General features: G+C 40.1%; 1 protein-coding gene across 3 annotated transcripts in view; it reads left to right on the plus strand.

The window, feature by feature from the left end:
* The window catches only part of LOC122811344 (zinc metalloproteinase-disintegrin-like batroxstatin-2), a 576,382-nt gene that overhangs the window by 267,618 nt on the left and 287,039 nt on the right, over window positions 1-21,725 (plus strand). For all 3 annotated transcript variants that reach the window (XM_044083123.1, XM_044083121.1, XM_044083122.1), the window contains exons 9-10: window positions 9,024-9,193; window positions 10,042-10,123. In XM_044083123.1, the coding sequence (XP_043939058.1) occupies window positions 9,024-9,193; window positions 10,042-10,123 (252 nt within the window). The remainder of the gene's footprint in view (window positions 1-9,023; window positions 9,194-10,041; window positions 10,124-21,725) is intronic.

A 21,725-nucleotide genomic window follows, 5' to 3' on the forward strand; every position in this document is an offset into this window, starting at 1 on the left:
ACTTATAAGGATGGATCACCTTTGTGTCAACACACGAGGTTTATTAAATATACAAAGTTGCCAAAGAGTGTAAAAGCCCAAAATGGGATACAATCCACGTACTGTCCGTATTTAAGAATAATGTCTTATTAATTGGCACAGGCAATTTAAAGTTCGTGAAATAATGTAAAATAAAAACCAGACCTGGGTTCCAGTGCAGTTGAAAAGTAATAGGAAAATTTCCGTTTTTTCGTCAATACACTTCCGTAAGAAACTCTCAAGATGGCCAGCCCTGGTAGCGATGTTGTAGCTTTTTTGATGAAGTAAGAAGTGAAACGCTATTAATGATCAACTGTTATAACCAAGTGTGGCTTGGTATAAATAATCTGTAAATTTGTCCAGTAGTCCGCCCAAAACTGTTGGTATAGGCACACTGTAGCAATGTTGTAGCTTCCGTACAAAAGTAAAATGCAGGCGGTAAATAACTGCCGTGGCAGAATACGGCTGAGAATCACTGAGATGCAGTGTGGCCAACTGTCCGCCCAAAGCCGTTGATGTAGGCAGACTTTAAACACAAGTCACGAACCCAGTCCGGTGAAGGTAGTAAGAAGTAAAATCCAAAATAGCAGGATATTCTACAGTTCACAAGAGCACACTGACAAAATGTTGTTAAACGCAACCACGCGTTTTTCGTTCAGATATGTATCTGAACTTCATCAGACAAAACGCTGACTTGTTGGTCAGTTAAGATTTAAATACTCTTGGTTAGTCACGTAATTTGATCTAATTAAGTACACTTCCATTAATTGTTTTTTTAATTGTTTTTTTAAAAGTATACCTCAATGTTAGACACTATTTAGTTTAAATGTTACCCAATAATCTACATAAAGGTCTGATTTAAGTAAAAACTTTAAATGTTTATTAAATATTTTAATTAAAAAATAAGTTTTATTACTAAAAAATTATAAATAAAAAAATCATTTGTTATTTAAAAAGTAAATACTACCCCATTTAATGTATTTTAAATAATACATAGCTTATAGTACTGAATTTAAAACATGTTCTAAGCCTCTATATTACATTATTATTGTGTTATGAAGCACTGTATTTATACTTTTAAATAGTTAAACTTTTTTTAAAAAGTTATTATGTATACTTTTAACCATTAAAAAGTAATCTTTGATGCTTCTAAACAAAATAAAATAAAATAAAGTTAAACTAGTAAAATATGACTGACAATTCATGAGTTATTATAGTGGACAAGTTATACAAAAAATTGTAACATATAAATAAATGAATATATATTTATACCTTTAAAATCTATATATATATTCATAATAATTATATTAAATAAATTATGTATATATAAATTTTAGATTCAATAAGTTTGCAAATTAATTAGTATTCATAAAAATTATGAATATTAATAACTATAATAAATACATATATATGAAATTTAAAAATTAACTGATGTTCAATAAAATTCAAAAATAATATTGATAGTAATAATAACAATTAGATGTATGATTAATTTATATTATTGTTATATAATTAGTAAAAATGTATATAAATTTATCAAAAGTAAATAAATATATTGTGTTACATTGTTTAAAAATTGTTTAAAAATATGTATTTAAATATGTCTTCCTAAAACTTTTGATGAATATCCATGTACAATAATAGGTAAAATTCCATTCATCTCAACAAATTTTTCATTTTTAGTACACATGCAATAGAACAAAGTTCATTGAGTCCTGGTTCTCTATATGCTGCTAAACGTAGTTGCCATGCCAATTCATGTTTTTCCAATTCTAGTTTCAAAAAGTTATCAGTTATGTAGTCACACTGGTTTACCTTGTTTGGAATTTGACTGATTACCATAAACTTAAAACTATGACTTGCATTCGAATTGCAATGTCTAGCTAAAGCATTTTCCTCTTTGTTCTTTCCTCTTTGTTCTTTCTAATTGCATATGTATGTTCACCTTTTAAAATAATAAAAATATCGTCTAAAAATCTTTTGTATGTAAAAATAATACTATTCCATTGGCTATTAAAGATATGGTTTGTCTCCCAGTAGGCCATGACTAAATTTGCAAAGCTTGAGCCTACTGGTGACCCCATGGCTGTTGTATGTTCATAAATTCTATCTCTTAAACGTCTATCCGTTTTCCCAATATAAAAAGATGCACATTGTGTGCATTGGGCAAGGTAGACGATAGCTTTGGAATTACAATCAAATGAACCATTGACAAAGAACTTGTCTCTCCTGATTACAAACATTTCTGATTCATTAATATAGGAACAATACCTACATGCCCCACATTTGTGGGTACCCCTGTTGTTTTTCTTTACATTATATTTTTGTTCTAATAATTTTTTCATATTTGTGCCCCGTCTATATGTAACTATGGGACCAAAATTTAGAACTTTTGCAAGGTCTTTATCTAATGTTAACCAATACCAATATTTTCTCAGTGCCCTACATATATCCAAGGCTTCTGGACAATATGTGAAAGTAAATGCAATGGTATAATTTTGTACTTTATCTGTTTTATCTACGTTTACTTCTTGTTCAGGTGTTAGAGACTCTAATGAAGTTAATTGGGTACCCTCAGTTAGTATTTCATTTATTATGTGGGTTGTACTTCCAGAACCCCCATATAGAATCGCTTTATATATTCCGGTTTTTCTTTTACCAATTACTTCTTTAAATATTTCATCTAAAAATTCTGATGGATATCCTCTACTGTGAAATTTATGGTACAGTGAATTACATTCTTTGTCAAAGTCCTCTTCTAAGGTGACCATCCTAGCCGCCCTGACAAGTTGACCTTTTACTACTGATTTTTTCTGGTGGCTAGGATGAGCACTTATGTAGTGAAGAAAAGTATTCGAATGAGTACTCTTTCTATAAATTTTTGCTATGTAGCCTTCTGTACTTTTACTAAGTTCCACATCCAAAAAGTTAATTGTATTATCTTGGTAGTTTTTTGTAAACTTTAAGAATGAGGAAGTTGTATTAAAAAAATCAACTAATTGGTCTGTTTGTTCTTGTTCACCTTTTAAAATAATAAAAATATTGTCTAAAAATCTTTTGTATGTAAAAATAATACTATTCCATTGGCTATTAAAGATATAGTTTGTCTCCCAGTAGGCCATGACTAAATTTGCAAAGCTTGAGCCTACTGGTGACCCCATGGCTACCCCTATTTATACTCAATTATGGGCCAGATGAGTGTAGAGTATTGGAGGGTTATAACTTCTTTTTCTCTTGAGGCAATGCCTTTACTAATCAAGTGAGCTATGTGGAAAGCTCTCCTTACAATGTTAGACACATGGTGGTCGAAGTTAAGGTGTCAGTCAACCTGTGATCCCAGGTCCCTTACCACTTCATGGGTACTTAGGGTATTGTTATTGATTTGATAGTGTTAAGGGACATTGTTTGTGCCAAAGGGAATTATGATGCATTTCTTTGCATTCAGTTTGAGACCGTGTCTGTGTGAGACCACCCTAGAGTATACTGACATCCTTTGGGGATTCAATGATTGCACCTAGTTTGCAGTTGTCTACAAACTTGATGAGCCACAACTCTTAGGTTTTGACCTGAGCATCTGAAAAGTATATACCAAACAGTAGGGGACCCAGCAATGACCCCTGTGGCACCCCGCTGGTAACAGGTCTGCTGGTTAATGTGGAGTCACCCACTTTGATAGTGTGTGTCTGGTTTGTGAGCCAGTTGGCAGCCCATCTTACAACAAAGGGGTTTACATTCAATTTGCTAAGTTTATCGTTAATGCCTATATGTATGATTGTATTGAAAGCCTTTGCCAAGTCAATGTATGCTGTGTGCACAGATCTGCCCTCATCAATGGCCTTGGTCACACTTTCAAAGAAATCCACCAGATTTAACAGGCAGGATCTGCCCTTCATGAAGCCAGATTGGGTAGGGTCTTGGGTTTGGAGGTCACCTATGTTTTTATTTATTAGGTCCATAATGATAACTTCCATGGCCTTACAGATGAGGCTGGTCAGGCTTATGGGTCTGTAATTCCCCAGATCTGTTGCTAGGCCACCTTTGTGGAAGGGAATAACTGTAGTTGTTCTCCACTCCGCAGGATCAAACCCTGTGGTTAGGCTATGATTGAAAAGGGTACTTAGTGGTTATGCTAATTCATGTTTTAGCCTGTTTAGAAAACAGCCTGGGATGTCATCTGGTCCCATAGAGGTGTTGTTCTTTGCCTTGGAAAGGGCTTTGAGGACCTGCTCTTTAGAAGTTTGGGGGAGGATTTGTTTTAAGTTAGGAGGGGATAAGGAAGTGAAATTTTCACCAAATCTATCCTCTAGCAGGTTCGCTATCTCTACAGAGTCAGTGTGTGTCATACCATTGGCCACCAGTTCTGCATATGCTTGGGACTTACCCTTTAGGTTATCTACATAGCTGTAAAAGGCCCTATGGTTATCCTTGGCAGTACTTGCTAGGTTTCTCTCAAAGGAGCTCTTGGATGATTTGACAAGTTATCTTATTTGTTTTTAAGGCTGAGCAGGGTGCTTGGGTCCTTGTCTTTGATTTCTTGGATAGTGACTTTTTGCACTTATTGTAGAGTTTGTTGATGCTGGAAGTCCACCACGGCAGCTTGATTTTACTTAGGGCTCTGGCTTTGATCCTATCTGGTAAAACCAATTTTATACACGTATGCAAGTGATTGTACAGGGCATTAGTGTAAGCTTTGGCGTAGTTACCACTTTCAGCTTGTGGTGGGGCTTGGGATGCATTTATAACGTCACCTAGGAGGGTATGGTTTGCCTTGGTGAAGTTTTTTAGTCTGATTTCACCCTTTGTGAGTTCTGATTTTAGTGTCAGTCTGAAGGTGACTGATTTGTGGTCATTTTTAACTAATGGGGGTCCAATGTGGTATAGCAATGCAGCTGTTTGACATGTTGGTGAGGACCAGATCTAGAATGTTTGTTCCTCTTGTTGGGGTATGGAAAATTTGCTCCAGGGCATTTGAATTCACAAAGTCAAGGAACTTTTATGCTAGCGAGTTTGGGCTAGAGTAGGTTTCCCAGTTGATGGTGGGATAAAATCCCCCATAAGCAGTGTGTTTGGTAAATTTTGGATTGTCTTCAGTATGGGTATGTAGGCTTTGTGGGTCTCATGACCCATGGAGAGGAATCTATAACTGGCTTGGACTTGAATAGGGGTCTCACCCACCATAACCTGGACCTAGAATAACTCCACGGAGTTGTCCAGTCTAACTAGACTTGAGGTGAATGTATCTCTAATATAGATTGAATCACCACCTCCTTTGGTTTTCACATGTTCTTTTTGTGGTCTAAAGGTGTAGCCTTGCAGAGCCAGTGTACTGTCTGAGGCCTTAAACCAGGTTTTGTGACTGCATAGATATCTACATCTTCTAGTGATAGAAGTGCTTCTAGAGAGTGCAGCTTTTGGTTTAAGCTCCTAGCATTTACCAGCATGACCCTTATTTTATTCTGATTGGTTAATTTCATGTCAGTAATATTGTTTTCAAGACCTTGCCTAAAAAAGGCACTATGGGGGAGGCAAGAGCCTTTGGCAAGATAGCTGAAAGCCTAGGGGTGTCAGGCACAAAAATGTCTCTGACAAAGCAGCAAGGTTTGTCTACCATGGCTTCCTAGGCAGACAGGAGCTGGATCCCCTTGGAATGACACCAAAAACTAAGCCAATTATTGAAATCAATCATTTTTTCCTTGTGCTGTGGCATCATTCTAGATGAGGGTAGTATGCTACTCAAGGCTAGAGACATACCTGTCTGGGACACATACTCAGAGAGCTTGACCATGTCTTTCTTCATATAGTCCAGTGAGATAAATATCAGATCATTCACACCAACATGAACTATGACAGAGTTATAATAGTACTCGTTGCTGAGAGACCTGAGTGCATGTGTAATTTGGCGAATTCTGGCACTGGACAGGCATATTTACTATTGGCCTCTCTCTATCAGAGGCATGGAGGCCAGACAAGGGGTGAATTTCTGATTTCCCATACAATGGTCAAGGTTATGTCTAAATAGAGTTAGGGATGGACTTTACTCCACATGGATGGGGAGCCTATTCCTGAGTGTGGGGATCCTTTAAGATACACATTAGTCTCACCAGCATGCTCTGTTTATGACACAAGCAAAGTTTAAATTATTGACCCCAGTGTTTGTGGTGCCATTCATTTTGTGGATGGGCAAAAGGTCCATCAGACCTACATATGTTCCCAGATCCCTAAATACTGGGTCATCTCTTAGGATGTATGTTATCAATGGAATAATTAATATGGGTGGACATTTTCTCCAAAGGTACTATAATGCACTTCTTGGAATTATGTTTTAATCTGTGGCTTTGCCAATTTGCAGTCATCTGCAAATTTGGTGAGCCAGAGGCCCTTCACCTTAGCCTTGACCACCGAGAAGTAGATACCATACAGAAGCATGCCCAGCACTGAGTCCTGAGTTACTCCACTGGTGATCAATCTCTTAGTTGAGGTGGTTTCACCAATCCTGACTTCTTGGGTCCTACGTGTGAGCTAGCTGGCAAGCTTGTGAGGTATGTAGGGATTTTTGCCAATTTCAGTGAGTTTGTCAACAGTACCTGAATGGGGTGTTGTATCCAATGCCTCAGCCACGTCTAGGTTGGCAGTATTCACTGTTTTTCCCTCATCCATTGCCTTTGTGTTCCTCTCAAAGAAGTCTAACAAGTTACATAGGTATGGCCTTCCACTGGCAAAACCATACTTGGATGGGTCCAGTTTCTGTAAGTTGCCAACGTCTTTTTGATCATTTACATGATAATTTCTTCTATGGTTTTGCATATTAGACTAGTGAAACTAATGGGTTTGTAGTTTCTGGGGTCAGTTGATGGTTCATCCTTGTGAAGAGGGATAGCCATTGCAGTCCTTCATTCATGTGGTATGTAGCCTGTGTTCAGGCTATAGTTGAAAAGTGTCTCAATTCATCCAAAAAGGTATGTTTTGAGCTATGTAGGATGCAACATGGGCTATTGTCTGGGTCCTTTGAGGCTGTGTTTTTGGCCTTTGTGAGTGTCACCATGACCTGCTCCCTGCTAATAGTTGGGGGTTATGCTAGTAGGGATTTCATGGGGGAAGTCAGGGGGAGAGTGGGGGGGGGGGGCTTAGAGCCAAATTTGTCAGCCAGCAGATTTGTTATGTCACGCTACTCTGTAAAGGTGGTACCATTTACCCCCACTTCAGCACACTGCAGGACATAACTGTAGAAGGCCTTGTGGTTGGCTTTAGCCTGAGAATCTATCTTGACCCCGTAATTGGCCTTGTTGTATTTAATTCTTCTAAACACCCATGACTTTCTTATTTTTTAAGTCTTTATGGTTACATTCATGCCAATAAAGCTGAAACCCACTAGCAATGGACATGCATGTTTCAGCCTTTTTATTGACCTAATCAGCAGAAGCATAACCAAACTATCCACTTATGCTGTGCTGATGAAGTCAATAAAAAGGCTGAAACATGCATGTCCACAGCAAGTGAGGTTTGGCAAAAGTAACAAAAAAAATCATGGACATTCAGAAGCCATCTAGCTGAAACTCTTGATGTCCTTAAGGGGTCATCTGCATATATCTTATGAGCCTCCACTACAGGGGGTTTAAAATATCACACAGTGAAAATTCTAACTTGGCTGGGTTTTTCTTGCAGAATATTATGTTTAGGTAAAGCTGGAAAAGGACAGTAGAGGAAATGAGAAGGCTGGATTTGCCTAGAGTGAGACAAGGGTAGCTGACTGTGAGGGGTGACTGTTTATGAAGTTAACCAAGTGGGCTGTATGTACAGAGCCAGGTATTTATCAGATGTTTTTTAAGTTCATTCTTGAATACGATTTGGCTATCTAGTTGTCTTAGATGGCATGGAATGTTATTCTGTTTTTAGCTGTTGAGTTTGAATACAGAGAATCACCAGCTAGGTACCCGGATTTAGGTACAGAGATAAGATTTTTGCCATTAGATCAATACGTCCTGTTAGGGGACTAAGGTTGAATAATGTTGATCATTTTTCTGGGTGATAAATAATTTTGCAGATTACTAGTAGTCATGAGAGATTTAGGCTTGAGGGAGTTCAAGTCATTTATTTGTCTCAGTGCAGTGCAGTGGTGAGATCTGTATGGTAGCTTAGCTGCAGATCTAGTGACTTTATTATAATCAGCATTCACTCAAGACTGAAGAGCTTCAGAGATCCATGTGTGCTAGAATGCAGTTTTTTTTTTATTTTCTCCTCAACTCAGAGGAGAAGACAGAAGAGGAGTTTACTTTTTGCTCCTCTACTTGGAGGATGGGACTTTTGCCTTTTTTTTTTTCCTTGTTCCTCAGCTTAGGTACTGGAACAGGGATCTGCGCAACACATGGCTACAACAAAGACTAACAGGGTAAATGTGGTAATCCAAGTGGGCCACTTTCAGCCATAACATGAACAAATATGGACAAAAGTTATAGAAATCCATTTGAAAATGTAGACCAGAATCACTGTGCAATTAGTCATTAATTACAATTTGTTAGCATATCATATACTTGTCTCTCAGAATAGCCCTACTCTTGGATAGAGGCCTTTCTGCATTAATAAACTATTTCCCAAAATAATTGTTGTGGTATCTGTATTACAGATTTCTTTGCTTTCAGTATAATTAGTGTTTATCTGCTTCATTGTTTTGTAGTTACTTAGTGCTACTGATTACCTTCAAGATCCATTCTGGACCATGCCCAATTTCTTAAAAATCAAGTGGAAAGTTATTTTTTTACCATAAAATAAATACATAATATAGACACCTCAACAGAAAAGAAATAGTAAAAGAACCTTTCCACTTAATCTTTAAGTGAATTAGCTGATTACTTAATTTGGAGGCTTTAAAATTATGTTACTCTTAATATAGGCCATATTACTGGCCATTAAAGTGGCTGTGTTAACTGAGTGGTGTGCAGCTAAGATGCGTTGTGTAGACACAGAACTAAATAAAACTAACCATTTCCTGTTTTGTCAAATGAAAACAGGTTTACAAAGAAATCAATTCCTTTGTTGCACTCATCGGCATCGACATCTGGAACAATGGTGACAAGATGACAGTGAGCTCTAATTCAGGGACAACGCTAGACAGTTTTATGAGCTGGCGCAGTTCAGATCTACTGAAGAGAAAACAGAATGATAATGCTCAGCTACTAACGTAATTATTTCTTGTACTTGTACAATAACCAGAAAGCAGTTCTAATAGCTGTCTATGCCACCTCACTGAGGAAGAATTTCTTTTTTAAATACACTTTCTTTTTCTTGCATGAGGCACACTAAAGATTACAAATACCCCCATATAGCATTTCACTATCACCAGTAGTATTACAAATGTGACTGCCACTGCACCTTACTTTTTTAATCCTTAGTGGACCTGCCTGATAGTTTCACTACTTTTATTTCATTTGGCCGTGACCAGTGTCAACTGGTCGGGAGTGGGCCAGCTTTGAGGTGTGGAAGCGTGGCCTACTGTCTCTGTAGGAGCCCAACCCCACCATTACAGGAATTCTATGTGCTCCACAGCTGCACCCTGCCTGACTGACAGTGCCTCTGTACTGTGAAGCAGGGGGTGCTTAACATTTGTTAAGATCATGTCTCACACTATAGAAGCACTTAATTGTTTTATCTTTTTCCAGATATCGAAGCATACTCACCATGCTGTACGCACTACGTACTTGTTAAGCTTGCAGGTTCTATTCCTGTGTTCTCTACCAGGGAAGGAACTGAAGCCTGGGCTGGTAGCAGATCTATGCCATTGAAAACATCAATGGGCACCCAGTACCTACCACAACTGGACTGCACACCAACTAGAATACCTTATAGTGTCCTTAGTCAGTTTCCTTAAACCAGATGGAAATTTTTTCCTCAGTTAATTATTGGATGTCTTCTGTCTGTTGCTCAGTGTACATGATTTACTTGTGAGGAATTATGACTGGTTATTTTAATGTGGTTGCTGTCTCAGATACACAGCTAATATTAATATTTACTTACTTATGTTCCTTTTAGAAATGTTGATTTTGATGGAGCCACTGTTGGTCTGGCTTTCGTGGCTACAATGTGTGCTATGCATTCTGCTGGTATCATTCAGGTATGCTTTCTAAATCTTTTGAAGACTTTTTTTATCTTGTATGCCCACATTGTTTATGGAAGTTCTGAATTTACAGTGGTGGTGCTGCGGTAGCGTTGTCATCTCATAGTACGACGCTGTCCGGTTTGATTCTCAGCTAGAGCGTCTTCTGCGTGGAGACATGCGTGAATGGGTGTACCTTCATTGAAGGTTGTGCGTCAGGGCTGGTAACTCGGCACGTAAAAATCAACTACCAATCATTAGCGGACTGGAGTTCCGCTGTGGTGACCCCTAACCAGGAAAACCCGAAAGACAAGACCTTGGAGTCAGAAATCAACATTACAATCTGTCAGGATAGCTGTAGTGTTTTTTTTTTTCATTAGAGTAAAAGGCATCTGATTTATTACTGGACATTACAGTAATGAGTAATTGTAAGGAAACTACTTTTTATCTGTTCAAGTGTTAACTTCATCTAAGTGGCTACATAGGATATTTCTGTTTGTTCTAGCTTTGTAAATGACATTGTATACTAATAGGTTGAATAGTTTTATACTACCACAGATAGAACTTGTCTTTTCTAAGATGAGTTCTCAACTTGGACATGGTCGGAGATAAGCCCAACCAGAAGAAATGCCCAGGTCATACAGTTGTAGGAAGTTACTATGCATTTTAGCCTGTATGTTTGTTGGTCTTTGGCTTGAAGTGAAAGATAATTCAAGATTCCTCTTATACTTGGAATCCAGAGATCACTGAGGTGGCATATTTCTTATAAAATGTAGTTTTTTCTTGTAGCGGAGACACATGAAAGACCAGGAAGAGGTGTTTCTCGGAGCTACATGGGCATGTACTCTGTACTATTACTCTAGTTTTTGTGCTAAATAAGTAAGTGTATGTAGCTAAGGCTTCTTCTTTCCAAATGTGACACCTATTTTTTTCTTTCAAGTGAATGATCATGTGACCATGACAGAGACAGCACTGACACAGTGGCCTAAAGATGTACAGATACACAAATTCATACCAGATGTACATGCTTATGCAGCAAAAAAGAGGTCCTGGTATAGTGTTCAACCCTGATTATAAATTAAAAGAGGGTCCTTTTGTGTACTTTAGAATCTAGCAATGTATTTGGAATGGATTGTTCTTAATAACTCCATTTATCTAAATTAACTGCTTAACTGGTTGCAATACCTTTTCAGCTAGTGGCAATTCATATTTTGTGAAGCATCTGTACCTCATTTTTGACAGTCATTTATGTGTAAGTTATGTTATCCTTCCAATGTAGGCAAAAGTCAGCTTTGATCAGCAGACTCACCCAGCTGCCAAAAGGGCATATTTGATCAATTCATAAGTATATATGGAAACAGTTCACTACTTTGCACAAATCTGGAGCACAGGTTGAAGCAGGTGTTGAATGCAGCTGTCTGACACAGGGCCATAGTACCTACCTGTGTCACAGGTAAACTATATTCATCTAGCTGCTCAGATGCTGGAAGATTCACTGTAGGAGCTGATCAAGTGGTCCGATTATTTCTGTCAGTCTTTATGTATTTATTCAGACTAGTTATTACATTTTTGTTGCTGGGTCATCCTCACTGGGCAGCATAGTTTACAGAAGAGATCTAGGATAAAAGCTGAAGAAACAAAGGTATCGGTTTCACTTGACGTATGACAATATCGTAATATATAAAAAGTCAATCAAGCACATATCTTTCCCTCTATCTGTATAGCAGCATCAGTCATACAGAGCTATCCTGTCTATGAATCTGTGGAGCTGGCACTGGGTTTTTCACACTAAATATTTGGGAATCAAGACTCTTACTAGTTGTGTAATGGCTGTTCTGGCTATAAGGGTAAGGATTTTTTCCCCATTCCACAGGTTGAAGACAGCCTCATTCCCCTGTTCTGTACAGTACCTTACTGCCTCAGCAAGGGATTCCGGGAGCATTAACAGCAGATGCTCAAATAGGTTTGGACATGAAAATTGTTCAGTTCTGCCTTTACCTTCTGAGAATAAACTGAAAGACTGAAACTAAAAAAGTTTACGCAGAAAAACATCATAGACAAAAAAAATCAAAATCACTCTGGTGAGCCAAAGAAACACTCAGCTGAGTGTGTTTAGGACAACAGCCACACTACCCCTTTCTGCTGTGCTGACGAGCACTGAATGCCACAATAAAGACTTAATAAAAAGTAAAAACGTCAGTGAGCATTCAGAAGCCATATAGCTGAAACTCTTCTGAGCTATTTGAATATTCCCATTGGCCTCTCAATAGCCTCTTTGGCCTCTTTCAATAGCTTCTGAAAATGGTTACATTTCTGCCCCCCTCTCTCTCTTTCTCTCTCTCTCTTTTGGTGATTATTCCAGTTATTATTGGTGGGATGCCTAAGGATTGGATGTCACTTGGGTAGATGGCCACTTCATAATCAACTTTTACTTGGAGGTTAACAGGCACTTTATATCATAACTCACATCATGATATTATCTGATCACTGATGTTTAGGCATCCAGTGATCAGACATCAGTAACCTGGACATCCAGTTTTACTGCCGCTGTTTTCATTTATTTTAAGTTTCATAAGGAGGGATTAGCTGTACTTTCAGGTGCCACTAGGTTTCAAAACAGATAAACCCCCTTTCTTCTAATTTAAAACAAAAGAAAGAGGCCAAGAAATATGCAAACCAGATTTCATCATTCTTCAAGTATCAATTTTGGGATAGGAAATCTTTCAGATTTGGCTGTCTTCCAAAGGATATCTTTTTGTGAAACTCTAAATGTGATGAAGGATCATTTTATGAGAGATACTAGGGGTTTATTCTCCCCAAGAAAAACACTGTTGATCTACTGAAGCTTGCTACACCTAAACCACTTGAAATAATCCTATTTTTATTTATTTGTTTCTGTGGCTTAAGACCCTGACTTAATGTACTATTTCTCTTAATAATTTTGAAGAATACAGGATCAATACATACACACACACACACACACACACACACACACACACACACACACACACACACACACACACACACACACGCACATATATATATATATGTATGTATGGGTCTACCTGAGATGGTTGACAAGCCATTTGATCGACTTTTATTTGGTCGACAATTCATTTGGTCGACAGGCAGATTTGCCCCCCTCCCCAATGTTGTGCAACCCTGGAGTTGATATATATAGTTAGGGGGTGTGGGGGGGCACAGCCCCCCACATTGGGGGTGTAGGGGGTGAGGCCCCTCGACCATGTGATAGGGATCCATATATATATATATATATATATATATATATATATATATATGCATAATGTATATATATATGCATAATGTGTATATATATATATATATATATATATATATATATATATATATATATATATATATATATATATATATATATATATATATATATATATATATATATATATATATATATATATATATATATATATATATATATATATATATATATATATATATATATATATATATATATATATATATATATATATATTTATATATGTAGGCTCTTCTTAAAGGGCCTAAAACTGCAGACGTTACAAAGATAAGCATCTGGTGCATTTCTCCCTGGGCCTTCTTTGAAAACTGGCTTCGTTCCAAGTCAGATTTTCCCAGTAAACAAATGTTAAATAATTAAATAATCCACTTAGTGACAGAGAAAGTAAAGTCACTGACAGGTTTGGTAGAAGGTTACATGCCGTTGGTACCCTTCCCATTAGAGTGGTACCACAAAGAAATTCTGAAACACATTGAAGAACTGATTCAAATCATTTCTTGGGTTCCCTTGGCAGACATCCAGCTGACCATCAGCTGCTTGGTACTGCTCCTCTCTGTAGTCCCCAGTATTATCCCCATTGGACTATGACCACCTCAGCTATTATCAGGCAGGCAAGAGGATGTGGAGATGCGAAATGCAGCTAGTAGCCAGAAGCATCATATCTATGCTGTCCTGCACACTAGGGCTTTTTTTCTTAGACTCTACCCCCTATGTGGTGATATTGTGCTTGTATGGCTGGGTGGGAAATGAGACATGGGACTATAAGGATGCGTCTGACATGAACCATTAGGGTCATTATGTCACCCCAACCGTCCTTAATGCCCAGACTGGCAGTTGGTTCAAGCTCCACCCTCCACCAGCACTAAAAAAATGACCCACCTGCACCACCACCATTGTGGTCTCTCCTCCCAGAGTAGCTACTCCCATCTTTCCTGCTTCTCTATCAGTCATGAAAGGAATAAATGATCTTGGGTAAACTGGGCCAAAGTCAGGACGTTATCCATCTATACTAACAGAGTGGCAATCCAAACTGAGTCGAAACATTGTTGGCAGTGGTGGCTGGTGGCTTCAAATCAAAGGGGGACTGCAGGAGACTGCTGAATGGGTGGGGCCAATGAGAAGTGGTGTGGCCAACTAGAAAAGGGTGGGGCTATGCTAAAAAACTGGGACTTTAATTAAATACGCTGCCCTGGGTGCCAAACCGTCATTCTGAGAGTCTAGACTGTTTCTCTTTGAGCCATTTTTGATCTCAAAAATATTGAGAAAAAAATTATTTCCTCCATATTTGTTTTATTAGAAGTATAACAAATTCCTCTGGTATAAGAAGAAGAGGGTACAAACATATCTTTAAAGGAAGATTTTGTTTTATATTTTTTTCAGGATCCACAATAATATAATATCCAGCTTGACCAAATATAGATTATGGTTTCATAAGAGCAGTCAGTAATTTGCCACTAATATCCTGCTTGTAATATTCAATTCTTAGCCTTAAAAGCTGAAATGCCATCACTTGAAGTAGCATAGACAGTATAATAAACACATGTAGTATATGAACTCATAACCTATCTGCTGCAGGAAGCAGTTGTCCAATTCCTTTAGTAGTATTACCACTAGAATAGGCTGTACGTTTATTTAAATATGACTTTAAATGGGGCTTTTATTAGATTCTGTATGTGCTGAGTAATTAGATGCTCTTTCAGCTAATGTACTAGACGTACAAAAATTTTATTATATTTATCTAGAAACCTCAGTTCCTTATCAGAGGACACTGTTGCCAATGGTACAGCTTCCCACTTTGAATCAATGTAGTTAAGAAAGAGCAGCAGGTTCAAGGTTTTGTATGTTACATAGGTCCTGCCTGTCAAGGGCATTTTGTTTATCTTTTTTTTTAATCATTAAACCTGTATTAAAGTTTCAAAAAGACAATCCAAGTCTAAAATAATGCAACCATATACACACTAACAAAAGGTGAACAACAAACATTTCACAACAATCCTAACCATTTATGTCATTTTTGGTGTAACTGTTTGTCTGACATTTGACCCATTCCCTTATTGTTTGTCTTTCAGCTTTTCCTGTTTAGGGGTCGCCACAGCGGAACTCCAGTCCGCTAATGATTGGCAGTAGATTTTTACATGCTGGCTTGCCGGGCCTAACGCACAACCTTCAACGAAGGAACGCCCATTCACGCATTCCCTTATACCAGCGCTAATTTCACAGTTTCATGTCCCCTGCCAAGGGGCTTATTCATTGATTAGCCAACTTCAAAATCCTGTCCTGGCTTAATTATTTGGCTTTTTTGTGATCCAGCCTGCATAGTTCAATGTACTTTATCCAGAGCATCCATTAAAAAAGAATTAACCTCTGGGCCCTTTACTATGAATTCCTCATCCTCAGCAAAATTCAACATCAGTTCACTGTCTTATCAGCTTGATTTGGGACAAAAGATTTTGCCTTAGGAGAATGTTACTTAGCTTTTAATATATCCTTAAAACTTTAGAATAATTGTCCAGATCACATCAGGCAACTTCATTATTTGTCCAGGTTTTTTTCCCTTGAATGTATGCTTTGTGAGGTTACAGTGTTTTTTCAAAACTAAAGATGCAAAGGATAGATACATATTACTTATTGTATGTACCAAGATGAGCAGACCATTCAGAGCATGTTGTGTTTGTATGCATCCCTAGTTGCGAACTGTACTGCAAGGTCCTACCTTGATGCATGTGATTCAGCAGCATTATAAGCACTATAGCTGTAAATAGTGATATATAGCAACTCATGGCAGAAGAATCCTGCAGGGCTTACTGTGTGTATGTATCTAAACATGTACAGCAACACATGGCAGGAGAGGCCTGCAGGACTTAGTGTACTGTATATCTGTATCTAAACATGTACAGCAACACATGGCAGGAGAAGCCTGCAGGGCTCACTGTGTGTATGTATCAAAACATGTACAGCAACACATGGCAGGAGAGGTCTGCAGGGCTTAGTGTACTGTATATCTGTATCTAAACATGTACAGTAACACATGGCAAGAGAGGCCTGCAGGGCACACTGTGAGTATGTATCTAAACATGTACAGCAACACATGGCAGGAGAGGCCTGCAGGGCTTAGTGTACTGTATATCTGTATCTAAACATGTACAGCAACACATGGCAGGAGAGGCCTTCAGGGCTCACTGTGAGTATGTATCTAAACATGTACAGCAACACATGGCAGGAGAGGCCTGCAGGGCTTAGTGTACTGTATATCTGTATCTAAACATGTACAGCAACACATGGCAGGAGAGGCCTGCAGGGCTTAGTGTACTCTATATCTGTAACTGTATCTAAACATGTACAGCAACACATGACAGGAGAGGCCTGCAGGGCTCACTGTGAGTATGTATCTAAACATGTACAGCAACGCATGGCAGGAGATGCCTGCAGGGCTTAGTGTACTGTATATCTGTATCTAAACATGTACAGCAACACATGGCAGGAGAAGCCTGCAGGGCTCACTGTGTGTATGTATCAAAACATGTACAGCAACACATGGCAGGAGAGGTCTGCAGGGCTTAGTGTACTGTATATCTGTATCTAAACATGTATAGCAACACATGGCAAGAGAGGCCTGCAGGGCACACTGTGAGTATGTATCTAAACATGTACAGCAACACATGGCAGGAGAGGCCTGCAGGGCTTAGTGTACTGTATATCTGTATCTAAACATGTACAGCAACACATGGCAGGAGAGGCCTTCAGGGCTCACTGTGAGTATGTATCTAAACATGTATAGCAACACATGGCAGGAGAGGCCTGCAGGGCTCACTGTGTGTATGTATCTAAACATGTACAGCAACACATGGCAGGAGAGGCCTGCAGGGCTTAGTGTACTGTATATCTGTATCTAAACATGTACAGCAAAACATGGCAGGAGAGGCCTGCAGGGCTTAGTGTACTGTATATCTGTATCTAAACATGTACAGCAACACATGGCAGGAGAAGCCTGCAGGGCTCACTGTGTGTATGTATCTAAAAATGTACAGCAACACATGGCAGGAGAGGTCTGCAGGGCTTAGTGTACTCTATATCTGTAACTGTATCTAAACATGTACAGCAACACATGACAGGAGAGGTCTGCAGGGCTCACTGTGAGTATGTATCTAAACATGTACAGCAACGCATGGCAGGAGATGCCTGCAGGGCTTAGTGTACTGTATATCTGTATCTAAACATGTACAGCAACACATGGCAGGAGAAGCCTGCAGGGCTCACTGTGTGTATGTATCTAAAAATGTACAGCAACACATGGCAGGAGAGGCCTGCAGGGCTTAGTGTACTCTATATCTGTAACTGTATCTAAACATGTACAGCAACACATGACAGGAGAGGCCTGCAGGGCTCACTGTGAGTATGTATCTAAACATGTACAGCAACGCATGGCAGGAGATGCCTGCAGGGCTTAGTGTACTGTATATCTGTATCTAAACATGTACAGCAACACATGGCAGGAGAAGCCTGCAGGGCTCACTGTGTGTATGTATCAAAACATGTACAGCAACACATGGCAGGAGAGGTCTGCAGGGCTTAGTGTACTGTATATCTGTATCTAAACATGTATCGCAACACATGGCAAGAGAGGCCTGCAGGGCACACTGTGAGTATGTATCTAAACATGTACAGCAACACATGGCAGGAGAGGCCTGCAGGGCTTAGTGTACTGTATATCTGTATCTAAACATGTACAGCAACACATGGCAGGAGAGGCCTTCAGGGCTCACTGTGAGTATGTATCTAAACATGTATAGCAACACATGGCAGGAGAGGCCTGCAGGGCTTAGTGTACTGTATATCTGTATCTAAACATGTACAGCAACACATGGCAGGAGAAGCCTGCAGGGCTCACTGTGTGTATGTATCTAAACATGTACAGCAACACATGGCAGGAGAAGCCTGCAGGGCTCACCGTGTGTATGCATCTAAACATGTACAGCAACACATGGCAGGAGAGGCCTGCAGGGCTTAGTGTACTCTATATCTGTATCTGTATCTAAACATGTACAGCAACACATGGCAGGAGAGGCCTGCAGGGCTTAGTGTACTGTATATCTGTATCTAAACATGTACAGCAACACATGGCAGGAGAGGCCTGCAGGGCTCACTGTGTGTATGCATCTAAACATGTACAGCAACACATGGCAGGAGAGGCATGCAGGGCTTAGTGTACTCTATATCTGTATCTGTATCTAAACATGTACAGCAACACATGGCAGGAGAGGCCTGCAGGGCTCACTGTAAGTATGTATCTAAACATGTACAGCAACACATGGCAGGAGAGGCATGCAGGGCTTAGTGTACTCTATATCTGTATCTGTATCTAAACATGTACAGCAACACATGGCAGGAGAGGCCTGCAGGGCTCACTGTAAGTATGTATCTAAACATGTACAGCAACACATGGCAGGAGAGGCCTGCAGGGCTTAGTGTACTGTATATCTGTATCTAAACATGTACAGCAACACATGGCAGGAGAGGCCTGCAGGGCTCACTGTGTGTATGTATCTAAACATGTACAGCAACACATGGTAGGAGAGGCTTGCAGGGTTAGTGTACTGTATATCTGTATCTAAACATGTACAGTAACACATGGCAGGAGACGCCTGCAGGGCTCACTGTGAGTATGTATCTAAACATGTACAGCAACGCATGGCAGGAGATGCCTGCAGGGCTTAGTGTACTGTATATCTGTATCTAAACATGTACAGCAACACATGGCAGGAGAAGCCTGCAGGGCTCACCGTGTGTATGCATCTAAACATGTACAGCAACACATGGCAGGAGAGGCCTGCAGGGCTTAGTGTACTCTATATCTGTATCTGTATCTAAACATGTACAGCAACACATGGCAGGAGAGGCCTGCAGGGCTTAGTGTACTGTATATCTGTATCTAAACATGTACAGCAACACATGGCAGGAGAGGCCTGCAGGGCTCACTGTAAGTATGTATCTAAACATGTACAGCAACACATGGCAGGAGAGGTCTGCAGGGCTTAGTGTACTGTATATCTGTATCTAAACATGTACAGCAACACATGGCAGGAGAGGCCTGCAGGGCTCACTGTAAGTATGTATCTAAACATGTACAGCAACACATGGCAGGAGAGGCCTGCAGGGCTTAGTGTACTGTATATCTGTATCTAAACATGTACAGCAACACATGGCAGGAGAGGCCTTCAGGGCTCACTGTGAGTATGTATCTAAACATGTACAGCAACACATGGCAGGAGAGGCCTGCAGGGCTTAGTGTACTGTATATCTGTATCTGAACATGTACAGCAACACATGGCAGGAGAGGCCTGCAGGGCTTAGTGTACTCTATATCTGTAACTGTATCTAAACATGTACAGCAACACATGACAGGAGAGGCCTGCAGGGCTCACTGTGAGTATGTATCTAAACATGTACAGCAACGCATGGCAGGAGATGCCTGCAGGGCTTAGTGTACTGTATATCTGTATCTAAACATGTACAGCAACACATGGCAGGAGAAGCCTGCAGGGCTCACTGTGTGTATGTATCAAAACATGTACAGCAACACATGGCAGGAGAGGTCTGCAGGGCTTAGTGTACTGTATATCTGTATCTAAACATGTATAGCAACACATGGCAAGAGAGGCCTGCAGGGCACACTGTGAGTATGTATCTAAACATGTACAGCAACACATGGCAGGAGAGGCCTGCAGGGCTTAGTGTACTGTATATCTGTATCTAAACATGTACAGCAACACATGGCAGGAGAGGCCTTCAGGGCTCACTGTGAGTATGTATCTAAACATGTATAGCAACACATGGCAGGAGAGGCCTGCAGGGCTCACTGTGTGTATGTATCTAAACATGTACAGCAACACATGGCAGGAGAGGCCTGCAGGGCTTAGTGTACTGTATATCTGTATCTAAACATGTACAGCAACACATGGCAGGAGAGGCCTGCAGGGCTTAGTGTACTGTATATCTGTATCTAAACATGTACAGCAACACATGGCAGGAGAAGCCTGCAGGGCTCACTGTGTGTATGTATCTAAAAATGTACAGCAACACATGGCAGGAGAGGCCTGCAGGGCTTAGTGTACTCTATATCTGTAACTGTATCTAAACATGTACAGCAACACATGACAGGAGAGGCCTGCAGGGCTCACTGTGAGTATGTATCTAAACATGTACAGCAACGCATGGCAGGAGATGCCTGCAGGGCTTAGTGTACTGTATATCTGTATCTAAACATGTACAGCAACACATGGCAGGAGAAGCCTGCAGGGCTCACTGTGTGTATGTATCTAAAAATGTACAGCAACACATGGCAGGAGAGGCCTGCAGGGCTTAGTGTACTCTATATCTGTAACTGTATCTAAACATGTACAGCAACACATGACAGGAGAGGCCTGCAGCTCTCACTGTGAGTATGTATCTAAACATGTACAGCAACGCATGGCAGGAGATGCCTGCAGGGCTTAGTGTACTGTATATCTGTATCTAAACATGTACAGCAACACATGGCAGGAGAAGCCTGCAGGGCTCACTGTGTGTATGTATCAAAACATGTACAGCAACACATGGCAGGAGAGGTCTGCAGGGCTTAGTGTACTGTATATCTGTATCTAAACATGTATAGCAACACATGGCAAGAGAGGCCTGCAGGGCACACTGTGAGTATGTATCTAAACATGTACAGCAACACATGGCAGGAGAGGCCTGCAGGGCTTAGTGTACTGTATATCTGTATCTAAACATGTACAGCAACACATGGCAGGAGAGGCCTTCAGGGCTCACTGTGAGTATGTATCTAAACATGTATAGCAACACATGGCAGGAGAGGCCTGCAGGGCTTAGTGTACTGTATATCTGTATCTAAACATGTACAGCAACACATGGCAGGAGAAGCCTGCAGGGCTCACTGTGTGTATGTATCTAAACATGTACAGCAACACATGGCAGGAGAAGCCTGCAGGGCTCACCGTGTGTATGCATCTAAACATGTACAGCAACACATGGCAGGAGAGGCCTGCAGGGCTTAGTGTACTGTATATCTGTATCTGTATCTAAACATGTACAGCAACACATGGCAGGAGAGGCCTGCAGGGCTCACTGTGTGTATGCATCTAAACATGTACAGCAACACATGGCAGGAGAGGCATGCAGGGCTTAGTGTACTCTATATCTGTATCTGTATCTAAACATGTACAGCAACACATGGCAGGAGAGGCCTGCAGGGCTCACTGTAAGTATGTATCTAAACATGTACAGCAACACATGGCAGGAGAGGCATGCAGGGCTTAGTGTACTCTA

Source organism: Protopterus annectens, chromosome 9.part0 (assembly GCF_019279795.1).
Source record: "Protopterus annectens isolate FY-2018-M chromosome 9.part0, PAN1.0, whole genome shotgun sequence".
Lineage (NCBI taxonomy): Eukaryota > Metazoa > Chordata > Ceratodontiformes > Protopteridae > Protopterus > Protopterus annectens.